Source organism: Salvelinus fontinalis, chromosome 37 (genome assembly GCF_029448725.1).
Source record: "Salvelinus fontinalis isolate EN_2023a chromosome 37, ASM2944872v1, whole genome shotgun sequence".
Lineage (NCBI taxonomy): Eukaryota > Metazoa > Chordata > Actinopteri > Salmoniformes > Salmonidae > Salvelinus > Salvelinus fontinalis.
Window position 1 is genome coordinate 15,634,878 of NC_074701.1, and position 14,193 is coordinate 15,649,070.

Consider the following 14,193-nt stretch of genomic DNA (forward strand, 5'->3'; position numbering starts at 1 on the left):
GTGCAACATCCCTCTTTGGTTGATATTAGTCCTCTATGGCCTGTTTTTGGCAGAAATGAAAATGACTGTCCTAACTTTGCAATGAACACAGACAGTTATGATACTCAATACTGCCAGAGATGGGCCTAGTGTGAACCAATAACTATTTACTATTTCTTTCTCTAAGGCTGACTGGTTCCTTTTCCCTGGTCACCTGTCACAGTTCAGTGGTAAAAAAGGACTTGGGAGAGGATTTTGATATGTTTTCAGAGGTGATGGAAGTGCCAAGTGCCAACAGCTGGGCCTGTGTGGGCAACAACGCTTGTGTCACAACGGCAGCTGCCTCTTTAGGGACAGGATGGCAAAAATGTATGCCTGTGTAGACCAGCCTCTGCCATCCTTCCACAGCTCTGCCGCCTGTTATCATTCAAGTCAAGCTGGCACCACTCCACTATACCATATATCCTTATAGGCATACAGCGCAATAAGGCAGTAGTCTAAATAGAACCCAAGAGTTATACTGTATAAGAGAAAGTGTTATGATTGACTTAAAGAGATATAACTCATTCATTCACCTGCTCTAGTACTAAGAGCACACGTTCTTGTTGCATCAGTGAGAAATAGCTCACTAACTCAATGTGTCAACCATCTGTCAATTAGAGGATATCATTTTTATATGAAAAGAGCCCTACTTGGTTTTTAAAGGGAGCCAGTGACACCCAGTGGACAGAAGAACCTGCATCTACCTCATGAAGCAAAGTACAATTAACAAAACAGCATATGCACCATGGATGTGACCTTATGATATAGCTTTATAAGCCTTCAACAAACTGATGTGAAATCAGTAAAAAGACAAGACATTTGCTTACAGTGTATGTAGAAAATGTATTCAAAACATGTCATATCTATAAAATCTCTCCCCAAAAATGGATTCATAACCATTTTTGACAAACATAGGTCCTTAATTGAGAAACTTGTAGATTAGCAAAGTGGGAATCATAACCATATCTCTTCTTATACTTTTGAAGGCACCATAGATGTGCAGTTAGAGCATCTCAGACTTTGACGAGTCCGTTGAAGTATTCTTCCAGGATGCCCTCCACCTCCTCCTCTTTGTAATCTCGCACCTGGAACAGGGACCCGTCAACCGCCCCTCTGATCATGGCAGACAGTGCTGGACATGGGTAGAGAAGCCATATCATACAAGGTCAGTAGGTTTAAAAGACTGGAATATGATCAAATCAACATCAAGTTGTGACTGTCTCAAATGTGGGATTGTTTAAAGCTTGCTGTGATATGTGTTATTGAATTCAATTACACGTATTATGATAATTTCTCTCAAAGTCAAACTGTAATCTTACATTTTCCAGAGGAGGGCCGGAAAAGACAGAGGATTTTCTTGTGCATGTCCAGTGCCCTTCCCAGCTCATACCCAACTCCAAGAGAGGGCTGTGTCACTTCAGCTATTATCACTGACATTAGAGAAGAGCAATGTTTAGATGGAAACATTGTGTTGTAGCAAACACTACTAACTTGTCTTGCAACATGGGTATAGATTAGTAACTTTCAGCAATGGGTAACTTTTTAGCAAGAACAAGACTAATATGTAAATACAGTAGGAGTAGCATTATACACCTTTGCTATTCTGAAATAAATCGCTTTCAATTAATAGTGACAGAGTAGATGCACATATTATAAACAAGACAACAGACGTTTAAATATTTTCAACCTAGGCAAACTCATCCTGACTCTTCCTCACCATCAGACATCATAAGCCATTCCATATCTCGGTCATGGATACGTTTATCCCCGTCCTGCACAGCAACCTCTCCTAGGACAGTCAAGATGCAAGGTTCAAGTAAATGTTGACAAGCTCATGACCACCACAGTACAAATTCTAGTAACAATGCCAAAAAATCGTTTTATAAAACGTAACAGTCCAGCAAACGACAAGCAAGTTGAGCTCATGCTGGTAGCCAAATGTACAAATTCTTATAGGGAAATAAAGAACAGATGTGTCAGACACTGTCTGTGATAAAGACCGTGGCTCACCTTTCTCTGACAGATCACAGAGACTCACGTGCTCCGTCAGAACTTCTCCATATTTCTGTAGTTTCTGCACAATTTTTTGATAAATAACCACATCCTGTCTTCCTCCACGAATACTGCCACAGAAGTAAATTTGCATGGCTTTCTTTTAGCTCGCTAACTTATAGGTGTCTGAAAACGTTTTGATTGAGTCGAGTGAAAATGATGCCTTAAAAAAATCCAGTGTCCACTAGATAGCACAGCCACAAAGTCAAAATAGTTTATATCGTAAAAATGTATGATTTTTTGTTGTTGCTTTTTGTCTTAATTTAAGGTTAGGACACAAGGTTAGCAATGTGGTTAAGGTTTAAGTTACGGTTAGGGTTAATTTTTAAATTACATTTTAAGAAGATTCTTCGCAGAAATGGGAGGGGTTTATACATTTGTGGCTATGGTAACTAGTGATGACCCAAAGTGTGTGATTAGCTGCAGTGCGCTAGCCCATGCATCGTGTCCTTTCGCCTTTTGGCGCCATCTCGTGTCACACATGCTGGCGCCAAAACGCGAATACGTCAAATCCGCCTCGATTTCCGTTTCGTTGATATACAGGAACAGGAACAGGAACAGGAACGTCGACAGTGACTTGGTGGGCCAAAACATTGAGAAAAATATAACTGTCAAGGTTAGTGAAATTAGATGTTATTGTTACACACACGCCGATATACATGTTCAAAAGGTTTATAATACTCTCACCTCAAGCATAGGGTGTGTCCCTCATCGGGCAGTCTGTATCGATATATTTTGCTAGCTAGTCGTTTAGCTAAATTGCTAACGGTAGCTAGCTGACGTCGTTAGTTTGCAGGCTATCTAAATCAGTATTTAGCTATTAGATAACAACAGGTAGGTGGAGATATACTACTCTAAACTATATATCTGTCTCCATGTTCGTGCATTATTCGCTTCGTGTCAATGTAGTTAGCTAGCTAACGTTACCTCGTTTGAAAGTCATATTTTATTCGTCACTTTCTTCGTAAACAACAGGTGTTTACTAACAGTGAAGTGCTTACCGTTACGGGCCGTTCCAACAATGCAGAGAGAAAGAAAATACATAAATAACGAAAATAATAAATACACAATGAGTAACGATAACTTGACTATGTACACGGGGTACAAGTGCCGAGTCGATTTTTAACTAGGCAAACCAGTTAAGAATAAAGTATTATTTACAATGACGGCCTATTAACATGTCTCCTGCAGGGACGGGCGCTGGGATTAAAAATAAAAAATATAGGACAAAACACATCACGACAAGAGACAACACTACATAAAGAGGGACCTAAGACGAAAACATATCATTGCAGCAACACATGAAAACACAGCATGGTAGTAAGACAACATGGTAGCAAGACAACATGGTAGCAGCACAAAAAATGGTACACACATTATTGGGCACAGACAACAGCACAAAGGGCAAAAAGGTAGAGAAGTGCAGGGTTACGAGGTAATAGAGCAAGAAATGTACATATATCTAGGAATAAAGTGACTAGGCAACAGTATAGATAAAACAGTAGCAGCGTATGTAATGAGTAAAAAGGTCAATGCAGATAGTGCATCAGTCCCGCCATGCAGTAGCAGAGAGAATGGTCAATGACTTGTGTGTTACAAACTTTAATACAAGCCAAACGTCCCTAGTTCCATAATAAACATCCATTGCAAAAAGATAAGCCACAGGTAGACAGCAAGTATGGTATATAACTGCTGTGTTGATATTCCATTTCTACCTCTCAATAACACACTCTTCCCCCAGCCAGGGCTTGTGCCTGAGTCCGGCGTCCGTGAATGGAAGTGGAGATAGCATTCGAGATGGGTCCTGAGAGAATCTTACCAAACTCTGAGGAGGAGCTGGGCCAGGAGCGGCCGTCGGATGGTGGAGTGGGCGGGGAGTGGAGTGGAGAGGACATGGAGGAGGGCGGTGTGGGAGATGAGGAGGAGGGGGATGATGGAGGTTACTATTACCAGCCACTAAACCAGGACCCTGATGGACTAAATGCTGCACCCGGGGACCAGCCTGAGGATATGCCCCCAGTAGCAGAGCAACTGCATGAAGTCCAGGAGAGAATAGAGGTATCTAACCCTATGTTCTGAATATGATCTGTGCAGTATTTCAATCAGTGTCATGTGTTTATCATTTGGACAAAAGTCAGTAAAATGTCAGTTGTCATTGCTTGTTGAGACATTGATGAAACTTAATTGATTCCTCCACAGTCAATGGGCTTACATCTTCCCCAGCCCCCTCCCCTAGACAGTGATGAGGAGGAGCCAGAAGGAGCCTCTGCCCTGAGCAGCGCAGCCTCCATCCCCATGGATGAAGGTGAGGATCCAGTCTTGCTTAGTTCATCCACAGTACCCAAACATACAGGGGACGCTCATACAGCCTTAGAACTGACCATAGCTATTACTACTCCTTTATGGTGTTGCTTATTAAGTCTCCATGTCATGCTCACTCTCAATGTAATGCATTGTACTGATGTCCACTCCTCCTAAAGACCACGTGGAGCTGGTGAAGAGGACCATGGCAGCAGTGGCCCTGCCCTCTCTGGCTATCCCGACCTGGGCTCAGGAGATCTCTGACGACCAATGGAAGGACATGGTCCAACAGACACTCCAGACTCGCCAAAGCTCTGGAGGCCTGATGCTAGAGCGCAAATAAGACTGAATCCTTCCCACAGTCTGTCTTTAACTGTGCCATGCATTTCACCATCACATTTACCTCAGGGGAGTCTGAGCTGAGCTCCTCTGAGCGGGTCATGAGTCCTAGGTGTCTCAATTCCCAATTCCTATTAGATTAAGATATCTCTCCTAAATATGTGTTTGATAGGAGCCTCTGGGTACTCACTACTTCTAAGGGCGGCAGGTAGCTAGTAACTGAAAGGTTGCTGGTTCAAACCCCAAGCAGACTAGGCGAAAAAGCTGCCCATGTGCCCTTGAGCAAGGTACTTAAAACAAATTGCTCCTGTAAGTCATTCTTGATAAGAGCATCTACTAAATGACTAAAATGTAAACATTTTACTTGGTGTTTGTCATTTGTAAAGTTTAATGTGAATGAGGTCAAATTAATGAGTATAGTATATTTGTCTCTCAGATCATGCAAACTCTTACTGCTTCTGGAAGGAAGAACTTGAATCAGTGTACCGCAGTTTAAAGTATAATGAGGCTCAATGGTTATGACAGGTACAGCCAATTGGCCTTGAGAACAGAAATACTCCTCTACATGAACTAGGAGTTCCCCCACCCTAAGCTTTCTGAAACGTTCCAGTGTACAGTCAAACCACCTTTCCAACACCAGATCGCCTTTGTTATTTTTGGGTGGTGATTACCATATTGCAATACTGTTTAATCATTCTTTGTTGAGCATAATATATATATATATATATATATATATATATATATATATATATATATATATATATATATATATATATATATATATATATATATATATATATATATATATATATATATATATATATATATATATATATATATATATATATATATATATATATATATATATATATATATATATATATATATATATATATATATATATATATATATATATATATATATATATATATATATATATATATATATATATATATATATATATATGGGCATCCATAAGAAATGAAAATGTCCCTGTCTCGTAACATGTGTTAATTTCCTGGGGACGCAAAGGGGTGCACATTTTAGACACCTGATTCCACTCATGTTTCTGATGAATGGAATCAGGTGTGTAGTGTTAGGGTAAAAACACAAATGTGCGGTCCTCTGGACCCTAGAAACACTAAGCTACTGCTGTTCAATTGATGATGGATATTGACTTTTTGTGTGTGAGGGCAACATATTTTCAAACTCAATGGATGTCAAACATGTCCACTTTATTTTTTGCCTTTTTCTTTTCTGTACATACATGAACATCTGTACAAAATGATTTTCATATTATGTAATGCTCTAACTAATTAAAGTACAACCTATGTACATATGACCTGGAAGGCAATTTAAGATTAGTGTCAGAACTGGACAGAGTGGAGGAGGGAGTGGAGCAAGACCCTTTGTTTCAAAATGTAATCTTCAGTTCGTGTGGCTGCTGGTCAAACTAAGCACAGTTCCATGTCATCACTTGACACCCAGCAATGACATTTAGTGTACAGTAACAATGCTACCTCTTAGCGAGTCTGGAATGTCTCAACAATTACTTTTAAGCATGGTCAGCAGGAATGTATGTGCCTTGTTCAGTCAGGTAAGAGAACAGTTACATTCATTCTATTATTATGAACTAATATTTTAAATTATATAGAAACGTCTCATGCACAGCTAACCTTTTCAAACCTCAACAGAAAAATACAATTTAGAGTATGGGTCTTTGGATTTGCCAAATCTTGTCTGCTATCTGAGCCGATGAGATTTGTTCCACGCAGGGTGAGTGTAGAGGTTATCGCTACTTTGATAACTGAGCACAGTACAAGATAAATATAAGTGTAAGGATAAACAGATTTAAATGTAAGGAAATTGAGATGATAAACAGCTCCAGATAGCTTGGATTAAGACTGCTCTAACAGTATTACTGTAGGGGAGGAAACATTGGCAGCCAACCTTTCACTAAGCAAATCAAATTTTATTTGTCACATGCGCGGAATACAACAGGTGTAGACTTTACTGTGAAATGCTTACAAGCCCTTAACCAACAATGCAGTTCAAGAGATTGCCTGGGTGAGATGACGAGTCACTTTGCCCAGCAGCCATAGAGGGAGTTGTTCCCCACTGTTGGAGTGATTGACAGGAAGCTCAATCAATAGATGAGACCCTTACAAAGAAATTATGACATCGTACAGCAAGTGGTAAGAAACAAGAGGGGGGGAGTGGTAAATGGGATAAACCTACAGGACAAGGGGTTGCAACCCTAAGCAATATACATTACAATATACCGTAACACAAATATTTGGAATGGTAACTGCAGGCTTTCCTTTTTCCAATATAATTATTGTGCCTGATTAGTGAAGCAAGTATCTTTTTTCATCTGTAGATAGTCCTTTAAGGAGGATGAATTGTTTATGGAAGTGCACAAAACAAAGTGCATGAGTTTGTTCCCTAAACAAAAAAAATATTGCTTGAGTGCTTGAAAAAAACAATAGAACACAATCTACGACAGAGACCTATTGAATCAAGCCGGTTTGGAGGAAGAGAAAACGAAATAGGATATTTTGTAGAGATTCCCTACACTTGAACTGAAACAACCCTTACCTTTCTACAATGAGGCTGACTCAACAGAGGAGCATTTTCAAGAAACATACACTGAACAAAAATATAAATGCAATGTGTAAAGTATTAGTCCCATGTTTCATGAGCTGAAATAAACGTTCCCAGAACTGTTTCATTCTAACAAAAAGCTTATTTCTCTCAAATTTTGTGCACAAATTTGTTTACATCTCTGTTAGTGAGCATTCTCCTTTGCCAAGATAATCCGTCCACCTGAAAGGTGTGGCATATCAAGAAGCTGATTAAACAGCAAGACCATTACACAGGTTCACCTTGTGCTGGGGACAATAAAAGGCCACTAAAATGTGCAGTTGTGTCACATAATGTCACAGATGTCTCAAGTTTTGAGGGAGCGTGCAATTGGCATGCTGACAGCAGGAATGTTCACCAGAGCTGTTGCCAGAGAATTTAATGTTAATGTCTCTACCATAAGCTGCCTCAAGTCATTTTAGAGAATTTGGCAGTACATCCAACCGGCCTCACAACCGCAGACCACGTGTATGGCATCGTGTGTGTGAGCGGTTTGCTGATGTCAACGTTGTGAACAGAGTGCCCAATGGTAGCGGTGGGGTTAAGGTATGTGCAGGCATAAGCTATGGACAATGAACACAATTGCATTTTATCGATGGCAATTTGAATGCACAGAGATACTGTGAATAGATCGTGAGGCTCATTGTCGTGCCATTCAACCGCTGCCATCACCTCAAGTTTCAGCATGATGATGCACAGCCCCATGTCGCAAGGATCTGTACACAAGTCCTGGAAGCTGAAAATGTCCCAGTTCTTCCATGGCCTGCATACTCACCTGAAAATGTCACCCATTGAGCATGTTTGGGATGCTCTGGATTGATGTGTACGACAGCGTGTTCCAGTTCCCGCCAATTTCCAGCAACTTTGCACAGCCATTAAAGAGGAGTGGGACAACATTCCACAATCCACAAATCAACAGCCTGATCAACTCTATGTGAAGGAGATGTGTCACGTTGCATGAGGCAAATGGCGGTCACACCGATACTGACTGGTTTTCTGATCCACGCCCCTACATTTTTTTAAAGGTATCTGTGACTAATAGATGCATATCTGTATTCCCAGTCATGTGAAATCCATAGATTAGCGGGCCTAATGAATTTATTTCAATTGACTGATTTCCTTATATGAACTGTAATTCAGTAAAATCTTTGAAATTGTTGCATGTTCCGTTTATATTTTTGTTCAGTATAAATCCACAAAAAAAAAAAAAAAAAAGAAAGGCAAGAAGAAGGCTAGAGAGGAATAATTAGAGGCTGAGGCGACATTAACCATTGGGCCAGAAACATTAATAAACACATTAACATGAATTTGATGGAAGGAATGGATGAGTTGGGATAACAATCATGGCAGTCAAGAGTCTGTAGACAGTGCAAAAAGGTTATCTTTGAGAAAACGGAGAAAAGGATGGACTAATTCTGCACCAGTTTATGGTTGCTTTTCCTAAAGACCAACCTCTTGAGGACAATATTAACCTGACATTCTATCTAACGGAATTATTTTCGGGGGTTTCTTTTTGACACAGTGACATGATTCGTTTTTCAAATACACCTCTAATTATAAAAAATACAAGAAACATTTTACAGTTCAATTACAAGTTGAGACATTTGTAAACTCATTCTCTTGTACGGACAATTGCTAATATATCACGGTTTTGTATCTTTAAGTGCTTTTCAGAAGATCGGCTAGGGATTAACATATGAAAAGCCATATCAGTTTTGTGAACTACAAAACGCTGTCAAAAACAGACCAAAACCTACACTTATTCATGTGAGCAGCTAGGTCTGAACTAAGTGATTGTTTTTTCATGGATTCTGACATAAACCAATCATCAGGATTACAATCATGTTATTAGCATATGACTAATCAACAGGGAGAATGCAATTCAACAGACGTGTAAAGGCCATGATTTTACTATGCAAAAAGAGGTGACGAAGATACAATTACTGTACTAAAACGTGAGCAAAACAGTCTCATGGAAGAGACTGACATACGGGAAATAATTAAATTAAGATAAAGTCAGCCATCTTGATTCCTAGTGCTCTCTCATTTTATTTAATTGCCTTGCCTAAATTGTAGTGCTGAACGATTAGTGCTTTTTGAGGTCCGTTTGGTTATGAAAAAATAATCACGGTTTAAATGCTCTTTACATTATGTGGGTTGTTGTGCTGAGCGATTAACCAACATTTCATTTTTTTTCTCCGGTTATTGAACAACTAATTGACCGGCATCAGTTCAATTACAGTTCTTTGTGAGCCCAACGCACCGTTTCTCTTTGGGAAATCAAATCATTCACGAGAGAACTCAAGTCAAGAACTATGTGGGACGCTGGGATGAAGGGAGTTGTAGTTTTCCTTAAGCAAATGTTCAACCTATTTCATTGCAGAAACGTGGTAATTAACTACAATAACCATAATCCACTGCACCTGTTTTTCCCAGCTCGGACAGAGACGGATCAGAGAGGAAGAGGCGGAATGAAAGGTTTCACTGTCGCCAAAATCTGCCCAATATTTTGAACCAAAGCTTGTCGCCTGCTTTCCCGCCTTTGGGACAATTACATTGTTAGGGTGGCGACATGAGCATCTCGTCATTATATACAGCTCTCTGGACGAATACACTTTTAAGAGAGAGGAATGTACAGAACAAAACAATGAGAGGGACAGAGACAGTTCATGAAAGTATGCCTTATCTACTTTGAAGAACTAGTAAAACATTTTTTTTTACCAGTCAGCTCTGAAGCATACTTTAGGCATGCTAGCTAAATAGGATGACTGAAACCAGCACGGTATGGGGAGCACATAGATAACGCTAGATGGCCTGGCTGGCTGACTGCTACTGCCTGAGCAGAGATGAGATGATGACTTTAAGGCACAGGTGTCAAACTCATTCCACGGGGGGCCGAGTGTCTGCGGGTTTTCGCTCCTCCCTTGTACTTGATTGATGAATTAACATCCCCACACCTGGTTGTCTAGGGCTTTACTGAAAGGAAAAAACAAAAACCTGCAGACACTAGGCCCTCCGTGGAATGAGTTTGACACCCCTGCTTTAAGGAATGAAAAATAATAAAGTAATCAAATAAAAACTGAAATATTTTATTATTTCATAGAAATGTCCTATTGTTTATTGATGTCTACCCAATGTGGACTTGACAGAGACACTGGAATGTTTTCAATATTTTGGCAATTTAATGTTTGGAATTTCCATCAAGAAGCTCTAAAATCATTGCAATGTCATTATTTCATAATGAATGTAATATTTAAATAAATAATCGGAACCAAAATTGAAAACCGTGATGACTTTTTAATAATCGAACCGACCTAAAAAAGCACTAATCCTCAGAACTAGTTGGTTGAATGCTGTAACACAAAATAAAATTATTAATAAAAGTCCCATGATGGCAATGACTGCCCAGTGCTGCTTATCACTTATTAACCATCATTTATTCACATTACTTTAATAAAATATTTCAGTTGTGTATATTACATTTGTTTTATTTGATTACTTTATTATTTAATTCTAAGTCATAATCTCATCCCTATAGAGCTATGCTGTCTGGCAAAATTCATATTTTAATAGTTCTTCAAAGTAAATAAGGCATACTTTTATGACTGCTGAATACCAACTATCAATTACTTAGATTATGTATTTTGAGTGAATTATGGTCTTTGTAGGTAATTACCACATTTTCCGCGCTAAACTATGTAGAATACTGGCCTGTTGGCAACTACAACTCCCTACTATATCGTACAGTTTGGGCTTGATCTGATTTCTCTAGAAAAACTACACATTGAGTTACAGAAAAAATTCTAAAGAAATTGAATTCAAATAATAGAACCGATATCGGTCAATTAGTTGTTTAAAAAACATTTTGGTTAATAGCTCAGCACTAAGTTGTCTTGTAAGCTTTGTGTCACAGACTTGGCTTCCCCAACATTTACTATGTTGCCTGGGCATGACCTGACAGCTAGGGGTTTTTACAGAGCAGAACCACTACTTTCACTAGACTTCCAGCTAGACTAAAGCATGGCCTCATCATCCACCAAACCATTCAGATTACCCACACCCTCTCACTCCAGGCAAGCTAGCAAGAGAATCAATCACAATCTACTGCCCTCTATAGGTAATGCTGGGTTCCAAAAAGGAAACAAAGAAGCATGCTTCACGGATGCTTACACTTAATACTACAGTTGTGTTATTGTTGTCCTCGTGCAACCTAATGATCGGCCCACTGTAGGCAAGTATGTGTGTATTTTTGTGCAAGCTGGAACTATTGTAGGTCTGTATGTTCCTATATGTGCGCATATGTGTGTTCTTGTCCGTCTCTGTGATAGCCCTGGTTTTCTGCAGATGGGGATCTCCGGCAGAGATGAAGGAGTGGAGGGGGAGAAGAAGCGGAGAAGAAGAGGGGGCGTAAAGCAGGTGACTGGTTGGATGCGACACGGGGGGTTAGGTGTAGGGGGTGCCACTGCTCCCTGGTCAGAGGGCCTCCTCGTTGGCCGTCAGGTACTCCTCCGCTCTCTTGTGCTGCTCCAGGGCTTTTATAGTGTACACGTCCTGTGGCAGCTCCGACTTCCGCCGGATCATCACCTTGTCTTTCTTGATGTCCTTCATCCCCTATGGAAGTTTATAGAACAAAGTGTTCAAGACCATATCCAATATAGTAATGAAATGTCTCGAATGGACAGACATGGTCTGGTGAATTCATAAACTGACATGAGTTGGTTGAGGAATACGTTTAAACTTTAAAAACATAGAAAGATTAAAAGAAGAAATAAAGAAGAAATAAACATGTGAAACAACAGAACAGTGCTGTTTGTTCTTAATTCATTGATTAGTTGGTAGGTGTATTAATACTATCCTGAACGACAGCCTGCAGGTGGGCATACAGTATGTGATACGGGTGGTGTGAGGACATACCTGTGATTCAACAAATGAAGGCCTTGACGATTCATTGATTAGTAGGTGTGTTAGTAAGTGATTAGGCTAGAAAAACAGCCTGCAAGTGGGCGTATGTAGACTAGACAGAGCAGTGTACCTGTGAGTGTGCTGGTAGTTGTACCTGTGTGGCCTCTGTCTCGACAGTCTTCTTCAGCAGCTGAATGTCCTCAGCAGTTGGCGTCTCCGTCTCCATGGAGTACAAGGGCACCCCTCCCGGACTCTCATTGTACATCATGTACTGGAAGATTACAGACACAAATTAGTTGTATCTGGTCTAGATACGGCCTGTGAAATACACCCACGAATGTACCAAGAGCAACATCAGACAGCCCATTGAATTCAGTAAGAAAAGAGGCAGACCTCTTCTTGTGGGTGCAGACCAGGTCGGAGGTTGGTAACCTGCAGAGAAAGTATAAGTTACACCATGGCTACATTCACTGAAGCACAATTCCTCTTAATTAAAACTTCAGCTATTTGTGCCTGGGCGCTTGGAGCTAGGAATCAGTCATGAGAGATGATCAACGGTGATAATTAGATGTGTCTGGAACAAAAGGACTTTACAAAGTCTAATTAATTAAAGCATGACCCTGTTTAAAACCCAAAGATCCCTGCCTACACCTCTTAATGTGCAGACAATTTCACACGCAACCATAGCAACATAATTGCTGAGGACTGAGGAGTTTCTCGCCCTTTCGGTTGCTTTTTACCCCCTTTTTCCCCCCAATTTCGATGTTGTCTCATCGTTGCAACTCTCCAACGGGCTCGGGAGGCAAAGGTCGAGACATGCGTCCTCTGAAACATGACCCGCCAAACTGCGCTTCTTAACACCCACCCGCTTAACACGGAAGCCAGATGCACCAATGTGTCGGAGGAAACACTGTTCAACTGATGACTGAAGTCAGCCTGCAGGTGCCCCGGCCCGCCACAAGGAGTCGCTAGAGCGCGATGAGCCAAGTAAAGCCCCCCCCCCCCCCGACCAAACCCTCCCCTACCCCGGACGATGCTGGGCCAATTGTACGCCGCCCTATGGGACTCCTGATCACGCCGGTTGTAACACAGCCTGGCATCGAACCTGGGTCTGTCATTACATGCTGACCGCACCGTTCGCATCACGTGCGTGAGCGTTGCAAAATAAATTTCAACATACATGTTATTCAATTATTGCACCCATACTGCTCGCGCATGCCAACAAGCATCTGCATTGCCAAAAGCTAAAATAGAAGTCAGTACTATTTGTGACGCTTAACGCGGTGCAAGTCATGCCTCTCCCATCTCCTCATTGGTTTACAGAAGCAGATACCCACATGCCATCTCCTTATTGGTTATACCCACGTGGGTGATTGAAAGATGAACTGAGTTTGGTCGGTCGTCGTGGTGGTAACTAAGAAAGTTGGATGCCAATCGCTATATAAAGTCCAAAGAAGAAAAAGCCTGGAAGGCGGAGAGATGACTAGAAACAATTCAGTTGACCGTTTTATGTGTGGATTAATGGTCGGAGTAGAGGACCTTGTGCATTTCAGGTAAAATAACAACTCAATGTTTATATCCCAGGACACATTAGCTAGAAACAGCAAGCTATCTAAATAGGACAAATTAGCTATCAACTGCAAGCTAGCTAGCTAGATTGCCATAAATGTTTAATGCTTTTTGACCTTTCCCTGAATTAATATAATTGGTTCAGAGTTTGTTTTGATGTTTCAACCTGCGTGTCGGGATCGCGTTTGGTGTGGGGGGACAAAATCAATTTGCGCGCAGCCGGTTTGGGTACGGTGTTAGACTGCTGCGCCACTAGGGAGGCCAACACACAGTGTCTTAATAGGGGCTTGGCCACCACTACTTAGAACAGCTTCAATCCACCTTGGCATAGATTCTACACGTGTCTGGAACTCTATTGGAGGGATG

At 40.8% G+C, this 14,193-nt stretch overlaps 3 protein-coding genes across 5 annotated transcripts in view; 1 reads left to right on the forward strand and 2 right to left on the reverse strand.

Moving 5' to 3' along the window:
- Window positions 1-771: 771 nt before the first annotated feature.
- On the reverse strand, window positions 772-2,393 carry dnph1 (2'-deoxynucleoside 5'-phosphate N-hydrolase 1). The gene is made up of 4 exons (XM_055902090.1): window positions 2,032-2,393; window positions 1,739-1,810; window positions 1,341-1,451; window positions 772-1,153 (listed from the first exon to the last, which is right to left on the reverse strand). The coding sequence occupies exons 1-4, from the start codon at window positions 2,165-2,167 to the stop codon at window positions 1,035-1,037; spliced, it is 438 nt and encodes a 145-aa protein (XP_055758065.1). The 5' UTR covers window positions 2,168-2,393; the 3' UTR covers window positions 772-1,034.
- Window positions 2,394-2,580: 187 nt separating this feature from the next.
- On the forward strand, window positions 2,581-5,076 carry LOC129836220 (male-enhanced antigen 1-like). 2 transcript variants are annotated; one of them, XM_055902088.1, is made up of 4 exons: window positions 2,581-2,689; window positions 3,815-4,131; window positions 4,273-4,378; window positions 4,554-5,076. In XM_055902088.1, the coding sequence occupies exons 2-4, from the start codon at window positions 3,847-3,849 to the stop codon at window positions 4,715-4,717; spliced, it is 555 nt and encodes a 184-aa protein (XP_055758063.1). In that variant the 5' UTR covers window positions 2,581-2,689; window positions 3,815-3,846; the 3' UTR covers window positions 4,718-5,076. The 2 variants fall into 2 exon arrangements, with proteins under 2 accessions (XP_055758063.1, XP_055758064.1); XM_055902089.1 differs by having other exon boundaries at window positions 2,603-2,689; window positions 3,819-4,131.
- Window positions 5,077-10,403: 5,327 nt separating this feature from the next.
- LOC129836225 (serine/threonine-protein phosphatase 2A 56 kDa regulatory subunit delta isoform-like) overlaps window positions 10,404-14,193 on the reverse strand; it is a 46,255-nt gene continuing 42,465 nt past the window's right edge. The window contains exons 15-17 of one of the 2 annotated variants that reach the window (XM_055902095.1): window positions 12,652-12,690; window positions 12,389-12,529; window positions 10,404-11,967 (exon numbers count right to left, since the gene is read on the reverse strand). In XM_055902095.1, the coding sequence (XP_055758070.1) occupies window positions 11,830-11,967; window positions 12,389-12,529; window positions 12,652-12,690 (318 nt within the window). In that variant the 3' untranslated portion in view covers window positions 10,404-11,829. The remainder of the gene's footprint in view (window positions 11,968-12,388; window positions 12,530-12,651; window positions 12,691-14,193) is intronic. The other variant, XM_055902097.1, reaches the window with a different exon arrangement.